General features: G+C 35.0%; 1 protein-coding gene across 14 annotated transcripts in view; it reads right to left on the bottom strand.

Annotated features, from left to right (window-relative positions):
• The window catches only part of LOC106153442 (ATP-binding cassette sub-family C member 5), a 51,777-nt gene that overhangs the window by 23,387 nt on the left and 12,263 nt on the right, over positions 1 to 16,127 (bottom strand). For 8 of the 14 annotated variants that reach the window (XM_086996606.1, XM_086996609.1, XM_086996607.1 and 5 more), the window contains exons 2-10: positions 9,161 to 9,858; positions 8,694 to 8,807; positions 8,105 to 8,263; positions 6,312 to 6,459; positions 5,611 to 5,758; positions 5,302 to 5,387; positions 4,861 to 5,034; positions 4,191 to 4,338; positions 3,729 to 3,877 (exon numbers count right to left, since the gene is read on the bottom strand). In XM_086996606.1, the coding sequence (XP_086852732.1) occupies positions 3,729 to 3,877; positions 4,191 to 4,338; positions 4,861 to 5,034; positions 5,302 to 5,387; positions 5,611 to 5,758; positions 6,312 to 6,459; positions 8,105 to 8,263; positions 8,694 to 8,807; positions 9,161 to 9,540 (1,506 nt within the window). In that variant the 5' untranslated portion in view covers positions 9,541 to 9,858. Of the gene's footprint in view, positions 1 to 1,213; positions 1,322 to 2,817; positions 2,926 to 3,728; positions 3,878 to 4,190; positions 4,339 to 4,860; positions 5,035 to 5,301; positions 5,388 to 5,610; positions 5,759 to 6,311; positions 6,460 to 7,031; positions 7,080 to 7,274; positions 7,323 to 7,391; positions 7,436 to 8,104; positions 8,264 to 8,693; positions 8,808 to 9,160; positions 9,859 to 16,127 lie in introns of those variants that run through there. The other 6 variants (XM_086996608.1, XM_086996613.1, XM_086996610.1 and 3 more) reach the window with 6 other exon arrangements.

Raw genomic sequence — 16,127 nt, 5'->3', positions numbered from 1 at the left:
TTCCTTTAGTATATGTATGTGTTAGTAAGTGACTCAGGGGCAGTGGGGTGATTCATTGGAAAGGGGGTGGGGGTCAAACAAACTAAACCTTTGGTTAAGAAAAGCTCCACTCTCCATCAAAACTTGATCTACCATCTGGGTAAAAAGGTCCCCACTTTTAGAAGAGCCCCAACCTTCCCCCCTTTGCTGGTGACAGGTCTTGTGTGTGTGTTTGTATGTGTGTGTATTTGGATACAGTTACCTGACCATAACATACAAAACACAATGCACACGCTCTATCTTCCTTCACTCACATCCTAGCAATGGTAAGGTTGATTATTAATATGGAGACAAGCTTCCACTGAAGGCTGAAATCCAAGAGGGGTGGCCCATACAGTACCTTTAAGAATGATATGCTCTTAAATTAAGTTTTTTCCTAATCAAGGTTAATCATATTATATCTTACTACATAAGAGCTGTGCCTTATGATGCAGATAGAAAGTAATGCAGCATGGACACATTGTAATATCCAAGCAATATGCCAAGGAATAGAGTCAAGATGAAGGCAAACCTAAACTGGTGTTCTAATACATAACATTTACTAAACTATGGTATAAATATTCAGAAATTTCATATTTGTAAGACACTCAACAGATAATCCTGAAATTAAAATTGACAAGCAGACTTATCTTACACGTAGTGCTGCCTCTAATTCTTTTTTCAATTTGGAAATGTTGAGAAAAACAAAAAGTGCGCTGGAAGCTAACTTGCACCTTTTACGTCTATTTTATATATGTCTATTTTATATATAATTTTGCAACATATTAAATCCTTACGAACAGTGAAAAGACATTTTAGCAAATGTCAAGTGAATTTTGATTTTTTTTTTTTTTGTCAGTAATACTTACAAGTAAATTGATAAGCCTTGAGTTAGGAAAGCTAAAAAATTAACATGCCATGTATAGGTTGGCAACTAAATACATAACACTTAATTTATCGGAATAACCAAATAAATACATGAAATACCAGCAAAAAAGCAAATGAAAAACAAGAAAAAGATATAAGTAGAATTCAATTCTTACTACAATTAGTATGAACTCAGCAAAAGAAAAATACATAGTGAAGCTTGTAAATAGTTAAGTAGAAAAATAGCCCAAGGTTTACACATATGCCATGCAAAAGAATAGAAGGCCATACTGGATCTATACACACACCATTTGTACACTCTTTTTACCTTTATTCTTGACAAAGAGATGAAACAATCAGCTAAAGCCTTCACAGAATATGGAAGGACGCCTATTTGAAACCTCATTGAATTCAGTACGCTAACTATTGTGTAGGCCTAGGTAGGGAAAGAAGAAGGTAGGATACTGAATAATTGAAATTTCCAAGAAACAGTGTTTTGTTTGTGCATTTGCTTGTGGTATCCATTTTTTCATCATATGATTCTGAAAATAAAAAATGATCTCCATATTTCCTTACAGCTCGTTTCAACACCCTGCTTTTCAGAGGCGAGTTCCCAGTAACTTCTGTAAACAGAGATTTTTTTATAACTGTTCATGGCAAGGGTATGTTAACAAGAAAAGAGTTTCTAGTGATGAGTACAGGTGTATTAATTCCAGGAAATGGCAAAAGTATGATGAGTTTCCAATAGATGAGTTTCCAATATAATTTCTTTTTGTGGACTGTAAATAACATACAGTGGATTACTCAAGTAACTGCAAAAGTTCTCAGACAGTATCGTTAATCACGGGAATTAATGTATATTTCCACTCAAATTTCAGATTTCGTATTTGAATTAAAAATGACATTAAATTTTGTGACATTTAAGTGACATGCGACTTTTTAAAAACAAAAATTTTTTAGTGAATTCAATAAAAAGTAGGAATAAAGGTTTTCTTTTAAAGTTTTTCTTTTCCTTCAAAAATGTAAGAAAAATAGGTTATGCAATTTTTAACAAACTTGTAGTTAACATATTTCCTGAGTGGGGAGAAATTGAAAAATTGTTTCTCCACACGAAAAAAGGCGGGAGAACAAAGCAAAAATATGTACCAATGTACAGACTTCATCTAGATTCAGGTTTTGTTAATAAAATCTTCTGAAAGCTTTATGGTGGTTAGCTGCTTATATTGGAAACATAACCCCCACTAAGAGAAGAGAAAAAAAACTAAAAAAAAAAGTTAAAAAAAACAAAAACAAAAAGAAATGTAGATTTGAGTCAGTGGGCATGTTACATGTAAGAATAAGCCTTTGATAATACAGCATGGATAGATACATATAATGTGAGACCAGTAAACTGTTCATATTTCTATTGAGGCACATTTTCTCTTTATCTTTGTTTCTATTTCCCCACTGTTCAAGTTTCCTTCTTCTTCTCCCTTTTTTCTTATCAATTGTTTGTCTGGTTTTTAATTATTTTTCTTCTTTTTTTATTCAACATTTCACTGTCTCTTCATTAGTCTCTGTACAGAAGTCAGTGCATTAGAAGTAGCAGCAGCAGTGTGACACCCATAATCTGGTAGCTTTTATAAAATAGACATTTATTAATAAGCAGGTTAAGATGTTTGGAGTGAGTTACTTGTGTTCATGTGCCAGAGTCTCAAACATTTTTTTTCTATAACTAAGAGATATATTTAAAAGAGGGTATCATTTGACTACAAATAAAAAGTTTACATTACACCTACTTAAACATAAAAAAATAATAATATTTATGGAAAAAAAAACATACACCTCACAAGAAATGTTCTAAAGTTAGAGGTTTACAAATGTGATTGTTGCCCAGATCCATTCACAAATGGATAGAGTTGTTTAATCCTTGTTAACTACCACATGAATTACCTTCACACGTTCGCATGATACTCTGAACTCTGACAGTGCTCGGACTGCATATGGGAAAGCACCAATGTAGTAACACGTAGAGTATAAAACAGTGACTAAAGTGTACACCTGAGATGAAAAATCAAACATTTTGATCTTCAAAATAATCAAAGATAAAATTGAAATGGAAGCAGATGTTAATATGCCAACAAGTAAAGGGATGGAATAACTAGTCTATAAGAATCTTGCATATATACGTATATAGAAGAATTACATGAAAGTCTTGAAAATTGTAAATTTGCTGTGATGAGAGAGGGATTTGGACTTTGGCTTATTTAGACAAATTGAATATTAAATTCCAATCCTCAAATCTCTCAAATACAGGGAGTATACCCTTGAATTTCCCCACAGTCTTAATGGACAATTATGCATAAACATGTGTATTGATAAAAAAAAGAGGTGTCAGTTCAATAATTATAACACAAGTCAGCTACAACTGAATAATTCTGAATAAAATCTGAATGGAGACAATGAGGCTTTGATCAATGCTGAGGTAAACCTCATGCCATCTCCAGTAGATGGTGCTGGTGCCATGGGATCATGACAGCTCAGTTTTGACAATTTCTAACTAAATTCAAAGACAATTATTTATACATATCAATAAAAATAATAGTGTGATACATTATTTTATGTTAATTACAAACAATCTGCAATTTTCTTATTCACACTTTAAACAATCTAAATAAACGACAAACATCTTATTACAAATAATTTCAATTAATTTTAATGGTTCAAACTGTCTTAAATATCGTCAATTATTTGGAAAACATTAACTATCATATGTATAAACACAATGGAGAAAACACACCACTTTACTTCCTAAACAACCATACATTCTCTCCTTTCTGATTTCATATCTCGACACAACTTACTTGAGCAGCTGTGAGGTCATTTCCTGTTTGAGCGTGAACAATGAACGTTAAGACGGCAGCGACGATGGGAACTAGGGGTGTGGCAGCTATGCTAACACTCTGGACATAAGCAGACTTCTCCAATATACTTCGCTCATCGGAACGGATACCTGAAATTAAATTCATCTACCTTTTGAATTTCACTTTATTTTCTTTCATACAAGTAATTTTCCAAAGTGTGAAATTCAGTTTTTCAGTTTGTCTATGTGCACATTTAAGTACACTGTCCCCTTTTTAGAAACTTAATTCACTTCCCATTATGAGACAGGATCGCATGTGATAATTGGCCAAATTAGTGTAACTTGTTCTGAAAAATATATATTTCATCCCTTGTTAATATATCCCCTTGAGGTTATAAAATGCATTAATACTCTCTGTACGTATTTGTAAGATATAAGGTGCAAAAATGGACTGCACCCTAACCTGATATTGTCTTGGCAAATGACTTTTCCCAAGCATACATCTTAATGAGCTTGGCGCAGGTGAGGACCTCGTTCATCATTCTCACTCTCTTGTCAGTGATCACGATACACTTCCGCCTGAAGTGACTAGTAAGTCTGGACACTAACACCTAGGAGACCGAAGGAACAGTATCAGAATCTGGTGAAATAAAATAATGAAGTCCCATGGGGTCACTTCATCCTGGACAACATAATGAGCGTAATCTTTTTCAATGAAGGCTATTGATCAATATCTTTCATTGAGACACCTTGGAATGAGTATTGCATTCGGTGAAACAGGCTTTTGCATTGTCTTGAGAGTGTTCTTTTTTCTTCTTTTTCTTTTTTTTTTAATAAAATAAAAAAACACAAAAAATTAGCATGTCTGGGGAGTTTTCTTTTTTAATTTGTGCACACAAACATATTATATATAAATGCCCAAATGCATACACACATTCACACACACAAACCCAAACACTCACGCACATGCTCACACATATACACAAAAATGCACACACTCACATCAACACTCAAACACTGAAAAAAAGACACACAAAAAAAAACATGTTAACACAAACAGACATGCACACACACACACACACACACACACGCACACACACACACACACACACACAGAATCAAATACAGCTTACTTGGAATGGGTAAAACAGAATGAACACAGAAAGTCCCACTAGTGCTGCGGGACCTATCAGGTGCACACAGTACACTATGGCAGCAGTGGCGATCAATGGTCCACCCAAAATTAGTCCGCCTAGAATTGTTGCATCAAACAGTCTCTGTCCGTCATTGGCACAAAGATTTACCAGCTGGAAGACAAACCAATATCAGACATTTACATTTTGAGTATTAATAGTAGTAATAAACAAAGTAAAAAAGATTAATGGATGTAGCTTATACTTTGTTAATGAGTGTTGTGCTCGACTTATTTCATGGTTGAAAACTAAAGATTTGGTGTACCTCAAACAAATCCATTTGAGGAAAATATCAATATTTACACATATTAGTACAAATTTAGAAATTGATGACTGTAACATATAACAGACAATAAAATCGATGTCATTCAAATGCCATACCTCTCCTACTGACTTGTCTTTGAGACTTCTTAATCTGAGAATTTTCTTGAATATTAAAGATAACGCCCCACCTCGCACCCTGATACCTGAAGAAAAAGAATATGTCAGATACCCAGGAGTACCCGATGCAAAATCAAGACACGCAAATGTCACAACAATTACAGTCCCCTAGCCAAAGGGGTATGGAGGCTTTGAAGGAACTGCCAGTCAGGAAAAAGTCTGATCTGGGTAAAAAATTGATCTAGGTACACAACGATTTCATAGTAATTTCCTTGGAAATTGCTGGCTACTACATCTACATTTTCTTACCTGACTCGTAGTTGATGGCCCATATGACAGCAAATGATATGGAGCGCCCCAGTTCACTGATGAACAGTCCTGCCACTAGGGCAAACCCGTGACCTAGATCCTTGCCCCCAAACTGAGCATGCTCCAGAATAGAGCGCACCAAGTATGCCTGAAATACAAGTATTTCAAGCATTATTCTGACAACTGTCCAAATCTCGCAGAACAGAACATGCATGATCAAGTCCTTACCAGAGAAGAAGTGCACCACCATTTGCTTCATTATTGAGCACTTTAAACTGTAGACATCAGATTAAAAAGTGGTAGAAATAAGATTTTAATCTACTTAGAATCTGAAATGAATTTAAATTTAATAGGAAATGAATATAAAACTAGACAGGATTATTCAAAATTTTAGTAGGTTTCGTTAAAAATGAAACTAAATCATTCCTCCTGAATGTCCAATGTGAAAATGCCATCATAATCCATGGATAGTTTTGAGACATTTTGTCCACTACGTAAAAACCAATGCTGATGAAAATAGTGTATGCCTCCTGCTTTGGCAGATATACATGTAATAAATGGTATTAAGGTAACCTGGCATCTACAGAGAACCTTTCATATTCTGTTTTTTAAGTTATCTCAGTGCTGTATATCACTTTTACTTTCTTTTGATGCCTTTTCTAATGAATACAGAGGGTTAAAATCCATAAAAATGTACTTACAGGCCCCAGGAAACTGAAGCCCAACATGAAGATGAAGATGATGGTGGCCACAATAAACCTGGTCTTAATGAACCTGAACAACACCCAGCCCACTGAAGCTTTCTCTGGTCCCTTCCTCTTCAACTCTTCTTGCCATAACTTCTCTAGTCTAGTGAAACAGAATTAGAAAATATCATATGTAAAAACCCGAATAACACAGACTAGCTATTTTCAGGGACTAATAAGTCACTGACAAGGACACACAATCAGTAATATTCAAATAACCATTATAATATTTTTCCAGACTGAATGGAATTTTGAAAAGATGGATGTAATAAAGTAAAACACTACTTGCTTAACTATTATAAGCAAAAATTAAACATTATTATTATTATCAAGTCACAATCTGGAGAATCACCCCCCCCCCCTCCCCTCTGACTACCTCATGCTGATATCAGCGTTGGAATGTTCTGGACATCTCCACATCTGTTCTACAGGTACATTATTATTATTATTGTTATTATTATTATTATTTTCAAGTCATAATCTGGAGAATCCCCCCCCCCTCTCCCCCCACTGACTACCTCCTCATGTTGATATCAGCGTTGGAATGTTCTGGACACCTCCACATCTGTTCTACATTATTATTATTATTATTATTATTATTATTATTATTATTATTATTATTATCAAGTCATAATCTGGAGAACCCCCCCCCCCCCCTCTCCCCCCACTGACTACCTCCTCATGCTGATATCAGCGTTGGAATGTTCTGGACACCTCCACATCTGTTCTACATTATTATTATTATTATCAAGCCATAATCTGGAGAACCCCCCCCCCCCCCCCTCTCCCCCCACTGAGTACCTCCTCATGCTGATATCAGCGTGGGAATGTTCTGGACACCTCCACATCTGTTTTACATTATTATTATTATTTTCAAGTCATAATCTGGAGACCCCCCCCCCTCCCCCCACTGACTACCTCCTCATGCTGATATCAGCATTGGAATGTTCTGGACACCTCCACATCTGTTCTACATTATTATTATTATTATCAAGTCATAATCTGGAGACCCCCCCCTCTCCCCCCACTGACTACCTCCTCATGCTGATATCAGCGTTGGAATGTTCTGGACATCTCCACATCTGACCACATTATTATTATTATTATTATTATTATTATTATTATTATTATTATTATCAAGTCATAATCTGGAGACCCCCCCCCCCCTCTCCCCCCACTGACTACCTCCTCATGCTGATATCAGCATTGGAATGTTCTGGACACCTCCACATCTGTTCTACATTATTATTATTATTATCAAGTCATAATCTGGAGACCCCCCCCCTCTCCCCCCACTGACTACCTCCTCATGCTGATATCAGCGTTGGAATGTTCTGGACATCTCCACATCTGACCACATTATTATTATTATTATTATTATTATTATTATTATTATTATTATTATTATTATTATCATCAAGTCATAATCTGGAGACACCCCCCCTCTCCCCCCACTGACTACCTCCTCATGCTGATATCAGCGTTGGAATGTTCTGGACACCTCCACATCTGTTCTACATTATTATTATTATTATCAAGTCATAATCTGGAGAACCCCCCCCCCCCTCTCCCCCCACTGACTACCTCCTCATGCTGATATCAGCGTTGGAATGTTCTGGACATCTCCACATCTGACCACATTATTATTATTATTATTATTATTATTATTATTATTATTATTATTATTATTATTATCAAGTCATAATCTGGAGAACCCCCCCCCCCCCCCCTCTCCCCCCACTGACTACCTCCTCATGCTGATATCAGCATTGGAATGTTCTGGACATCTCCACATCTGTTCGGGCATCTCTCCCTGTTTATACAGTCTCCACATGATCCTTGTCATCCAGCTGTAGGAGACAAAGGACAGGAGGCCAGCATTGTCACCTGGGAATACTGATTTGGAGCTGGAATATATATATATATAAATGATAATATTAAGGACTTCATACAGTGTGAATTAAATTTAAGTGTTAAAATATAATGAAGTTATTGTTATTATTATTATAATTGTTATTTTTATTATTATTTTCAGAGAAATTGTCATCAATATTTTTTTTTTTAGTAACATCCTCAAAAAGTACAAAATCAATGCTTATTATTCAGTATCTGAGTACTTTTGTATTGACACTATCTATCAAGAGTCCTTAACAATCTGAATCAAAATAATAAGAAGCTAAATGTTTAAATCATAAATCAATACATATTTATTTATTTATTAATCTACGGCCATCTTCACACTACTATTATTGTAACAATTTCATATTTGCAGTTTCTGTTGGATATAACATACTGTAGTTAGCACAAGGAAAATTAATATGTAATGAGAAGTCCCACCTGTTTTGCTTTGGTCTTATGGGTATAAAAGTCTTCATGGCTCGTGCATATCTCCTGGGGGGAGAGTGATAGGCAACACCCTCCTCTATTGGGATATCCCCCATCTCTAAATGCCTTCAAAAGTAAATAAATAAATTATAAAATAATAATTATGATAAAATTAAATGAATCTATCATGAAAATTTCATCAACATTTGTACAAAAACTGTTAGACATATCTTGTCCACTGATAAACAGAAGCATACTAACCATTACAGATGAGATCAACCTCCTTCAGTGGAGAATGTGATAACAGACTGTGCAATGACAACTGTCAAAATCTTATACTTCGCAAAACTGATTCAGAATTTTTCAGTTTACAATCAAACCATGAAACAAATGAGTTACTTGCAACTTTTGTTATTCCTTCTGTGACCCAAGCCAGCATATTTTTGTTACTGCATTATAATTACAACAAGCACACTTACTCAACATCATCTTTTAAATGATCTGGCAATAAAGAAACTTCTTCTTTAGCTAGTAAGGATTGTCTTTCTGGTTTCTTAGCAACATCTGGACTTGGACTCTTGCTAAGTGTTCTTTCTTTCGTAGGACTTGCATCACTAGTTGTGTCAGTGATAGGACTAGAGCTGGCCCCACTTTCCTCATTCTCAATAGCAGAATATTTCACATTAGATAACGAGGTTGGCCTTTCCTTTTCATGTTTTCCATTGGCAGTTCCATCAATGTTGGAGAGCTTTGGAACAAGTTTTGTGGTACTGCTTGGATCATGGTCTTCCTCGTCCTCTTCCTCCTCCGCAGTGGAATCTGTGGCTGTCAATACCTCGTTTTCCTCCCTCTTAGACATAGTGCATTACAGAAAACACAAGTACCAATTTAAAAATTATAACTCCAGAGAAATTATCCTGTGAACATCTTCCTCACAGCAGCAAAGTCCAGCCAAGAAACAAGAAATGTCAACTCACTGACAACAATTATCCAAAGAAACGTTTTTCTGTTGGAAATTTTCTCCACACAGCTGAAAACACCAAGTTCTGTTGCTTATACAGTTATCAGAATGATATCTTGTTAGTTCTTGGGATTGTCTGCCATTTGGTGCAAATTGATTGTGATTGTTCACTTAAGACTCGTTGCTTCACAGCGTGACTTCATCAGTGCAAGTCATCTGGAAGTAAAAAGGAAAACTGCTTTATCATAATATAAAGATATATTTATATATGCAGTCATTAACCTTGGGTAAAGTTTACCTAATATTATACTGAAGCATATCATACTGCATGTACACAAACATTGATTTTACTGAATATGATTAAACTCGCACACACATTATGATAAATCAATTTAAAGATAATGACATTAGCTTAATTCAATAATGATGCAATGTATTTTATTAATCATTCCAATTAATCTGTATGAAAAGGAGATGAAAATTGCATTTTCTTGTCCATGAACTATTTGCAGTTTAAGCAATATTTGATAATAGTTTACCTATAGATTATTGCATATTTTCTATCACAACAGGAATATTAGACATTCAACCATCTACTGCTCAATCTACACTAAAGTGAACAAATTCCATTTCATTTTAACAATTAAATTGAATGTGTTTATTGAAATTAAGTTTAAATTGCCATGACAAAAAGTTTGAATACAAAAAAAATTTAAAAAGAAACTATTAGTCTATCAAAAAGCCAAATCCAAAGAAACTTCTCAATCAGCTCCTTTTAAGGTAACTTTGGCAATAAACTCGAAAAAAATATAACTAGAAAGGTCTTTACTAGCCAGCTTTTTGGCTTCTTTGCTTCCAGAATATTACTATAGATAAAATCACTATGATATCAAAATGTTATTGTTTACTTAACTTTACTAGGCAATCCAATTTAAACATGCCATGTCCAATCTGGGGAAATGATAATGTTGAATCTAGTCTAGCTGCACAGTTTTTAACATAATCTCTTTCTTACTATTAATATTCATAAAAACCAGACACTTTTTTTTTTTTAATATTGGTGAAGGTTTCACTCATCTAGATCTAATCTAGACTTGTTTGCAACTAAATCTGTCGACAATCTCTTCTTGCTCTAAGGTGTTCTGTAGGTGAGCACTTGATGCTCTTAGGGCTCATTCAGAACAGAAAACTACCAGATCCGGGGATAAAAAATGGCAGACTCAATTCCTAATTAGACACTAAATAGATTCCCTGCAGAGATTACGCAACAAGCATTCAAATGGGTTGGCCATATTTGATCCTAGGATCTGTTAGTCAGCTTTTCTGAATCCCCTCTTAGTTTCCAATTTAAAATTATTTACTGGTGATGGCAATGGAATGTTAACTATCTCTATATCCCACATCCTGCATAACAATACACTACTACACCTTATACTTTTAAATGTCTTCTATTAAAAAATTGACTTTATACATTTAGTCTGATTTGCACTGCCGTTTTATCCAAAAACTGTAAAATAATAATCTTAAAATTTTGCCATAACGTGGCAGAAGTTCAGGTCTGTCTGCATCATTAAGCTTTCTGTTTCAGCTAGCCAAGGGCTTTCACACAAATCATTCAATAACCCATATTTATCGCCTCCCGTCTAATCTTCTGATTTAATAAGGCTTCCATAAACACTGGAAATCAGATTTGTGTGGAAAATGATCTGATGACCTGTCAGAATATCCACAGAAAAAGTCACTTTCAACTAAGATAGGCAGAACCTAAATCAAACTTATCAGGCAAACTTGCAACAGAGAAATAACTGTACTCAAGTCAGCATTTTTCTAATCTTTAAAGTTTAAAGTTTCTGATATATCTATGGAAGCAATGGTTAAATATCGCTGCACAGCTGTGCAGACACAGGGGCGATTGCAATCAGTATTGACAACAACAATGGCGATTCTGATCGGTTCAGTTCTGCTCCATCCGTGCTGGGTGAACAAAGCCAATAAATATTCTTACTTGTCTGGGAATCCTTTCTGATTGCAAACACTAATGAAATCAAAACACATGGACATTAAAAGAGGCTGAAAGCTGATCAAATATGGGCTTATCTTTATCAAAGCCGAATCCCTAATGGCCAGTGGTGGGTAGGGTTCACAGGAAAGCCAGCATGTGATGTTTTCATCAAATTATTATGACAATATTATATCATAGGTGACTTTGACAAGAAAGAAAGAATATCTAAGAAAGGTAGAAAGAACAAAAGGAACCGTCAACTGAAGAAGGAAATTAGATAAACCAAACTTGAATAAGACTAGACATCTGCCATATCTCTTACAAAAATGTGTATTAAATGTATAAATAAATGAAATAAATAAATAAAACTTGCCTGACCATGCAATGTACTAGTAAATACATCCTTGTAATTAAGACAGATAAACATAAATTATTTGGTATGATTTCCGTCTTGTCTCTGACATTAATCTGTCTCACACAAAGGTGCAAAGGCTACTAGTACATAACCTTTAATTATAGCTTTCTAGGTGTAATCAGACTAATCACATTTTCTTTTTTAACTTTTCATTTTACACAACAGGAAAACACAAACCCTTGGGTGAAATAATCAATACCATTTCAAATCACAATGGAGCGTCTGTCTCATGTCCTTTAAAAACAGTTAAAAACAATGCAGGTGTCTGATTTCTGTGCAAAGTCTCCAAAGATACCAATGATTCAAGGTACTAATCAATTACTGTAACATCTAGTCAATTAATGGAATTATCATCATGACTCACGTTCATGGAACTAATAAAATACATAGTCAACTAATGGAACCATTGTCATGACATGGTTGTTTTCTAGACATCAGTTTTAGCTGTATGTCTCTTTGTTTGACTACTAGTACATGGACCCTTTACATATGTATGGTGGTGAAATAGATCCTGATCGAGTTTCTCTTCATTGATCCCTGCTATCTCTGGGGTTGGAAAATATGCAAGGTCTATGTACACTTGTATGCATACATGTATGTGAATATATACAGGTGAGTTGATCAGGATCATATAAAGTGAAAAATAAACAAACATAAATTTATGCAAGTTTTTCTTTCAATATTTCACATTTTCTTTAATCAACCTTTTTTTTTTCAGTTGGGACAAGCATTAAGTTTTTACCATTTAGTACAATTTTTGTACATCGTTAAAACAATTTTAAAAACTGCCAATCATATCTAGTCTGAGAAATGATGTACTCTTCCTTATCATTTTTCCCTAAAGGATCAATTTACAAAGACTAAAAGAACTGTGAGATAATTTTGATAATGAAAATGGTTATTTTGTATCAGTACAGTTGTACAAGTGGCTGCGATAAATATCTACAATAGTTTGAGAGAGAGAGAGAGAGAGAGAGAGAGAGAGAAAGGGAAAGAGAGAGACTATGAATTTACATGATGGGAAAACATTAATGGTAATTGCTTGATCTTTTAAATGGGGGAAAAACTCAGTCTTTCAGATACATCATTTTTGAATCATTAAAAAAGCAAGTTTCAAGGAACTGGCAACATGTTCACTTTCTTGCCGAGGTATACCATCAGTAAGTAAGAGGAAGAGATAAGTGCATTTTACAGATGATGACAAAAATTAGAAGCTACCAACTCTGTTTTTAAATACATCATTATTTGGTCAATGGCTCTAATGAGGATTTCCCTTGGTGATAAAGGGAATAGCTGAAACTTCCAGGAAGATTTTTTCTTGTTAAACTAGTATAATGTCTATAATAAATGCGCACTGCAATTTTTGTCTTTATTACATTGTAAGTGAATACACTACATCATTTACTGTCAGTTAACGCATTTAACATGTCATCATCTAAGATGGGGATAGAAATGTTTTTGTATCTTCCTCTCCACCCCCCTCCCCTCTTTCCCACCTCTTAATCTATCAAAAATATTTGATGACATAGAATTACCTTTTATTCATATTCATCGTCCTACAAATATCCACTTCTTACATTTTAGCAAACTGTCTTCTTTTAATTTCTTTAGGGAAAACTCCTGAATGCAAACCCAGATTAAGTCTTTCATCTTCACTGACATCTTCCTGCTGCTTGATCAGCTCTCATTTGATTGCTTTGTCTCATGTGATTTCCCCACAGACAGCCCTATTATTCTTATTCTTATAAGACATTTCGATGACAATACCTAGAACGGCCACCTTATTGTGACTTATAATCATATCTGCCTTCTCTTATTTCTGGGTGATCCAATATTATGGTGACTCTGATATAAGACTCTTTAAAGAAGGTGCTTAACCTCTGGCTTGCAAATGACAGGTCCTTTACCTTGCTTCATTCATACTAGTACAATGCATTCTCACGTGCAAGGAAAGAAAAGACTAAACATACAACCTATAGCAGATTTATTTACTTATTCATTTTGTAAACTTACTGCAGGCATCACTAAGGCCAAGTGCTGGGCTTAGGACATTATTACTACAAAAGTATACTAGTAGTCTAATCTATTACCAGTATATAATAGATCTATATGCTGAGAATGAGATTAGAGAAAAAATGAAATATATACTACTCATAATGGCATGTGTCCCTTCACCATAACTCATTACAATTAAGCACATAGGACCCAGAGTTCCAGAGGTCAATGGTTTTAAATGACAGAGACACTGGCAATAGTCTACAGAGTTTCCAGACTTAACATATAAATACTCAGGGTAGCAAATCAAAGATCAAACAAAGAAAACGCCAAATGCCAGTTGTTCTCATCTCTCTCACTCTCCTCAAAGGTCATATTCCAGGACACAGAAGGATTTTGCAATGTCATTACCATCTGAGGGATAAATACAGTATAAAATTGTGTCAGCCATAAATACTAAAAAACCAACATGAGAATTAGTCATTTCATCAAAAATATTGTTTTGTTTGTAATATACTCATTAAATAAATGATTCATTAAATTAATAGAACTATCTTAATCACAGTAATGGGTTCCATTTAATATTTTGACACACCGTGTATTAGTACTATAGTACAGTTCTGATAAAATTTATGTGACAGATTTTAATTTAATCAAAATTACATATGATCTTACATAATATCTGTGGCTCATACTTGCATTTCTAAATGTATCAAAGCCTTTTATATTCTAGACAGAGATGCTTCAGAAACAGGAATAGGGGCAGATTTTTTAAAACAAAATATTAATGGCAAGAAAGGGTGGTAGTGTATGCAGGCATAACTTTTCTAAAAGCTGAAAAGTAATATAGTGTCACCAAGAAAGAGATGCTTAGCCATGGTTTGCTTTGTCAAATACTTCAGACATTATCTGAGTGAAAGAAAATTCACTTTGAGGGCAGATCATGGATCACTGCAATGGCTCTTCAATCTCAAAGACACCGAGGGCCAACTGGCAGGTTGGATAGAAAAGCTACGTGCCTATGATTTTGAGATTCAGCAAAGACCTGGAAAAAAGCACCAAAATGCAGATGCAATGTCAAAACATCCATGTTTGGAAGATTTTGATCCGGAGAATGAGAAAGAACAGAAAGATTGTCCAAAGAAGCATACATGTTCCATTTCAACTACAAACAAGGTCAAGGAGAAAGAAATGTCAAACAACTCATGGTTATCGGTATGGACCAAAGCAGAGATTCAGAAAGCACAGACTTTCGATCCTGATATAGAGAAGATCATCAAATTTAAGGAACATTCCAAGAACAAAACTGAGTGGGATGCTATTTCTTCCGAAAGCCCAGCTGTGAAGACATTTTGCTTATACTTTGAAGATTAAGAATTGTGAAATGGAGTCCTTTACAAGGTTTGGCATGATACGACTGATTCCCACACAGTTCTAGTGGTTCCTAAATCATTAAGAAAAAGTGTCTTAGAGGCCTTGCACAATGAGCTGACAGCAAGACTATGGATAGGATTCAACATCGATTCTATTGGTACAAGATGAAGGCAGATGTGAAAATATGGTGCCAGAGATGTGAAATTTGTTAAGCGAGAAAATCTCGTAGGGAGAAAAGAGCACCACTGACTCAATATTTAGTTGGTGCTCCGATGGAACGCATTGCTATGGATGTTTTAGGACCACTCCCAAAAAGTAATCAAGGAGACAAGTACATAATTTTCAAAATGGACAGAAGCCCATGCTGTGGCAAATCAAGAGGTAAATACTCTGGCAGAGAAATTGATAAATGAATTCATCTGTCGCTTTGGGACACCACGAGAAATCCATGGTGACCAAGGAAGAAATTTCAAGTCAAAGATATTCGAAGAGACCGCTCAACTTCTCGGCATAACCAAAATAAGGACAACAACATTCTGTCTTCAATCTGATGGGATGGTAGAAAGCATGAATAGGACCACTGAAGCCATGCTCAGCAAATTTGTAAATCAACACCATACTGACTAGGATAAATATCTACCAACACTGATGATGGCCTACAGATCTGCAGAACATGACAGTTCCAAATTCAGTCCAAAC

The sequence above is a fragment of the Lingula anatina genome, chromosome 10 (genome assembly GCF_051362555.1).
Source record: "Lingula anatina isolate TDL-2025a chromosome 10, LinAna3.0, whole genome shotgun sequence".
Classification (NCBI taxonomy): domain Eukaryota; kingdom Metazoa; phylum Brachiopoda; class Lingulata; order Lingulida; family Lingulidae; genus Lingula; species Lingula anatina.
Note: the sequence above shows the minus strand (reverse complement) of the source record. Positions and strands in the feature narration are given on the sequence as shown.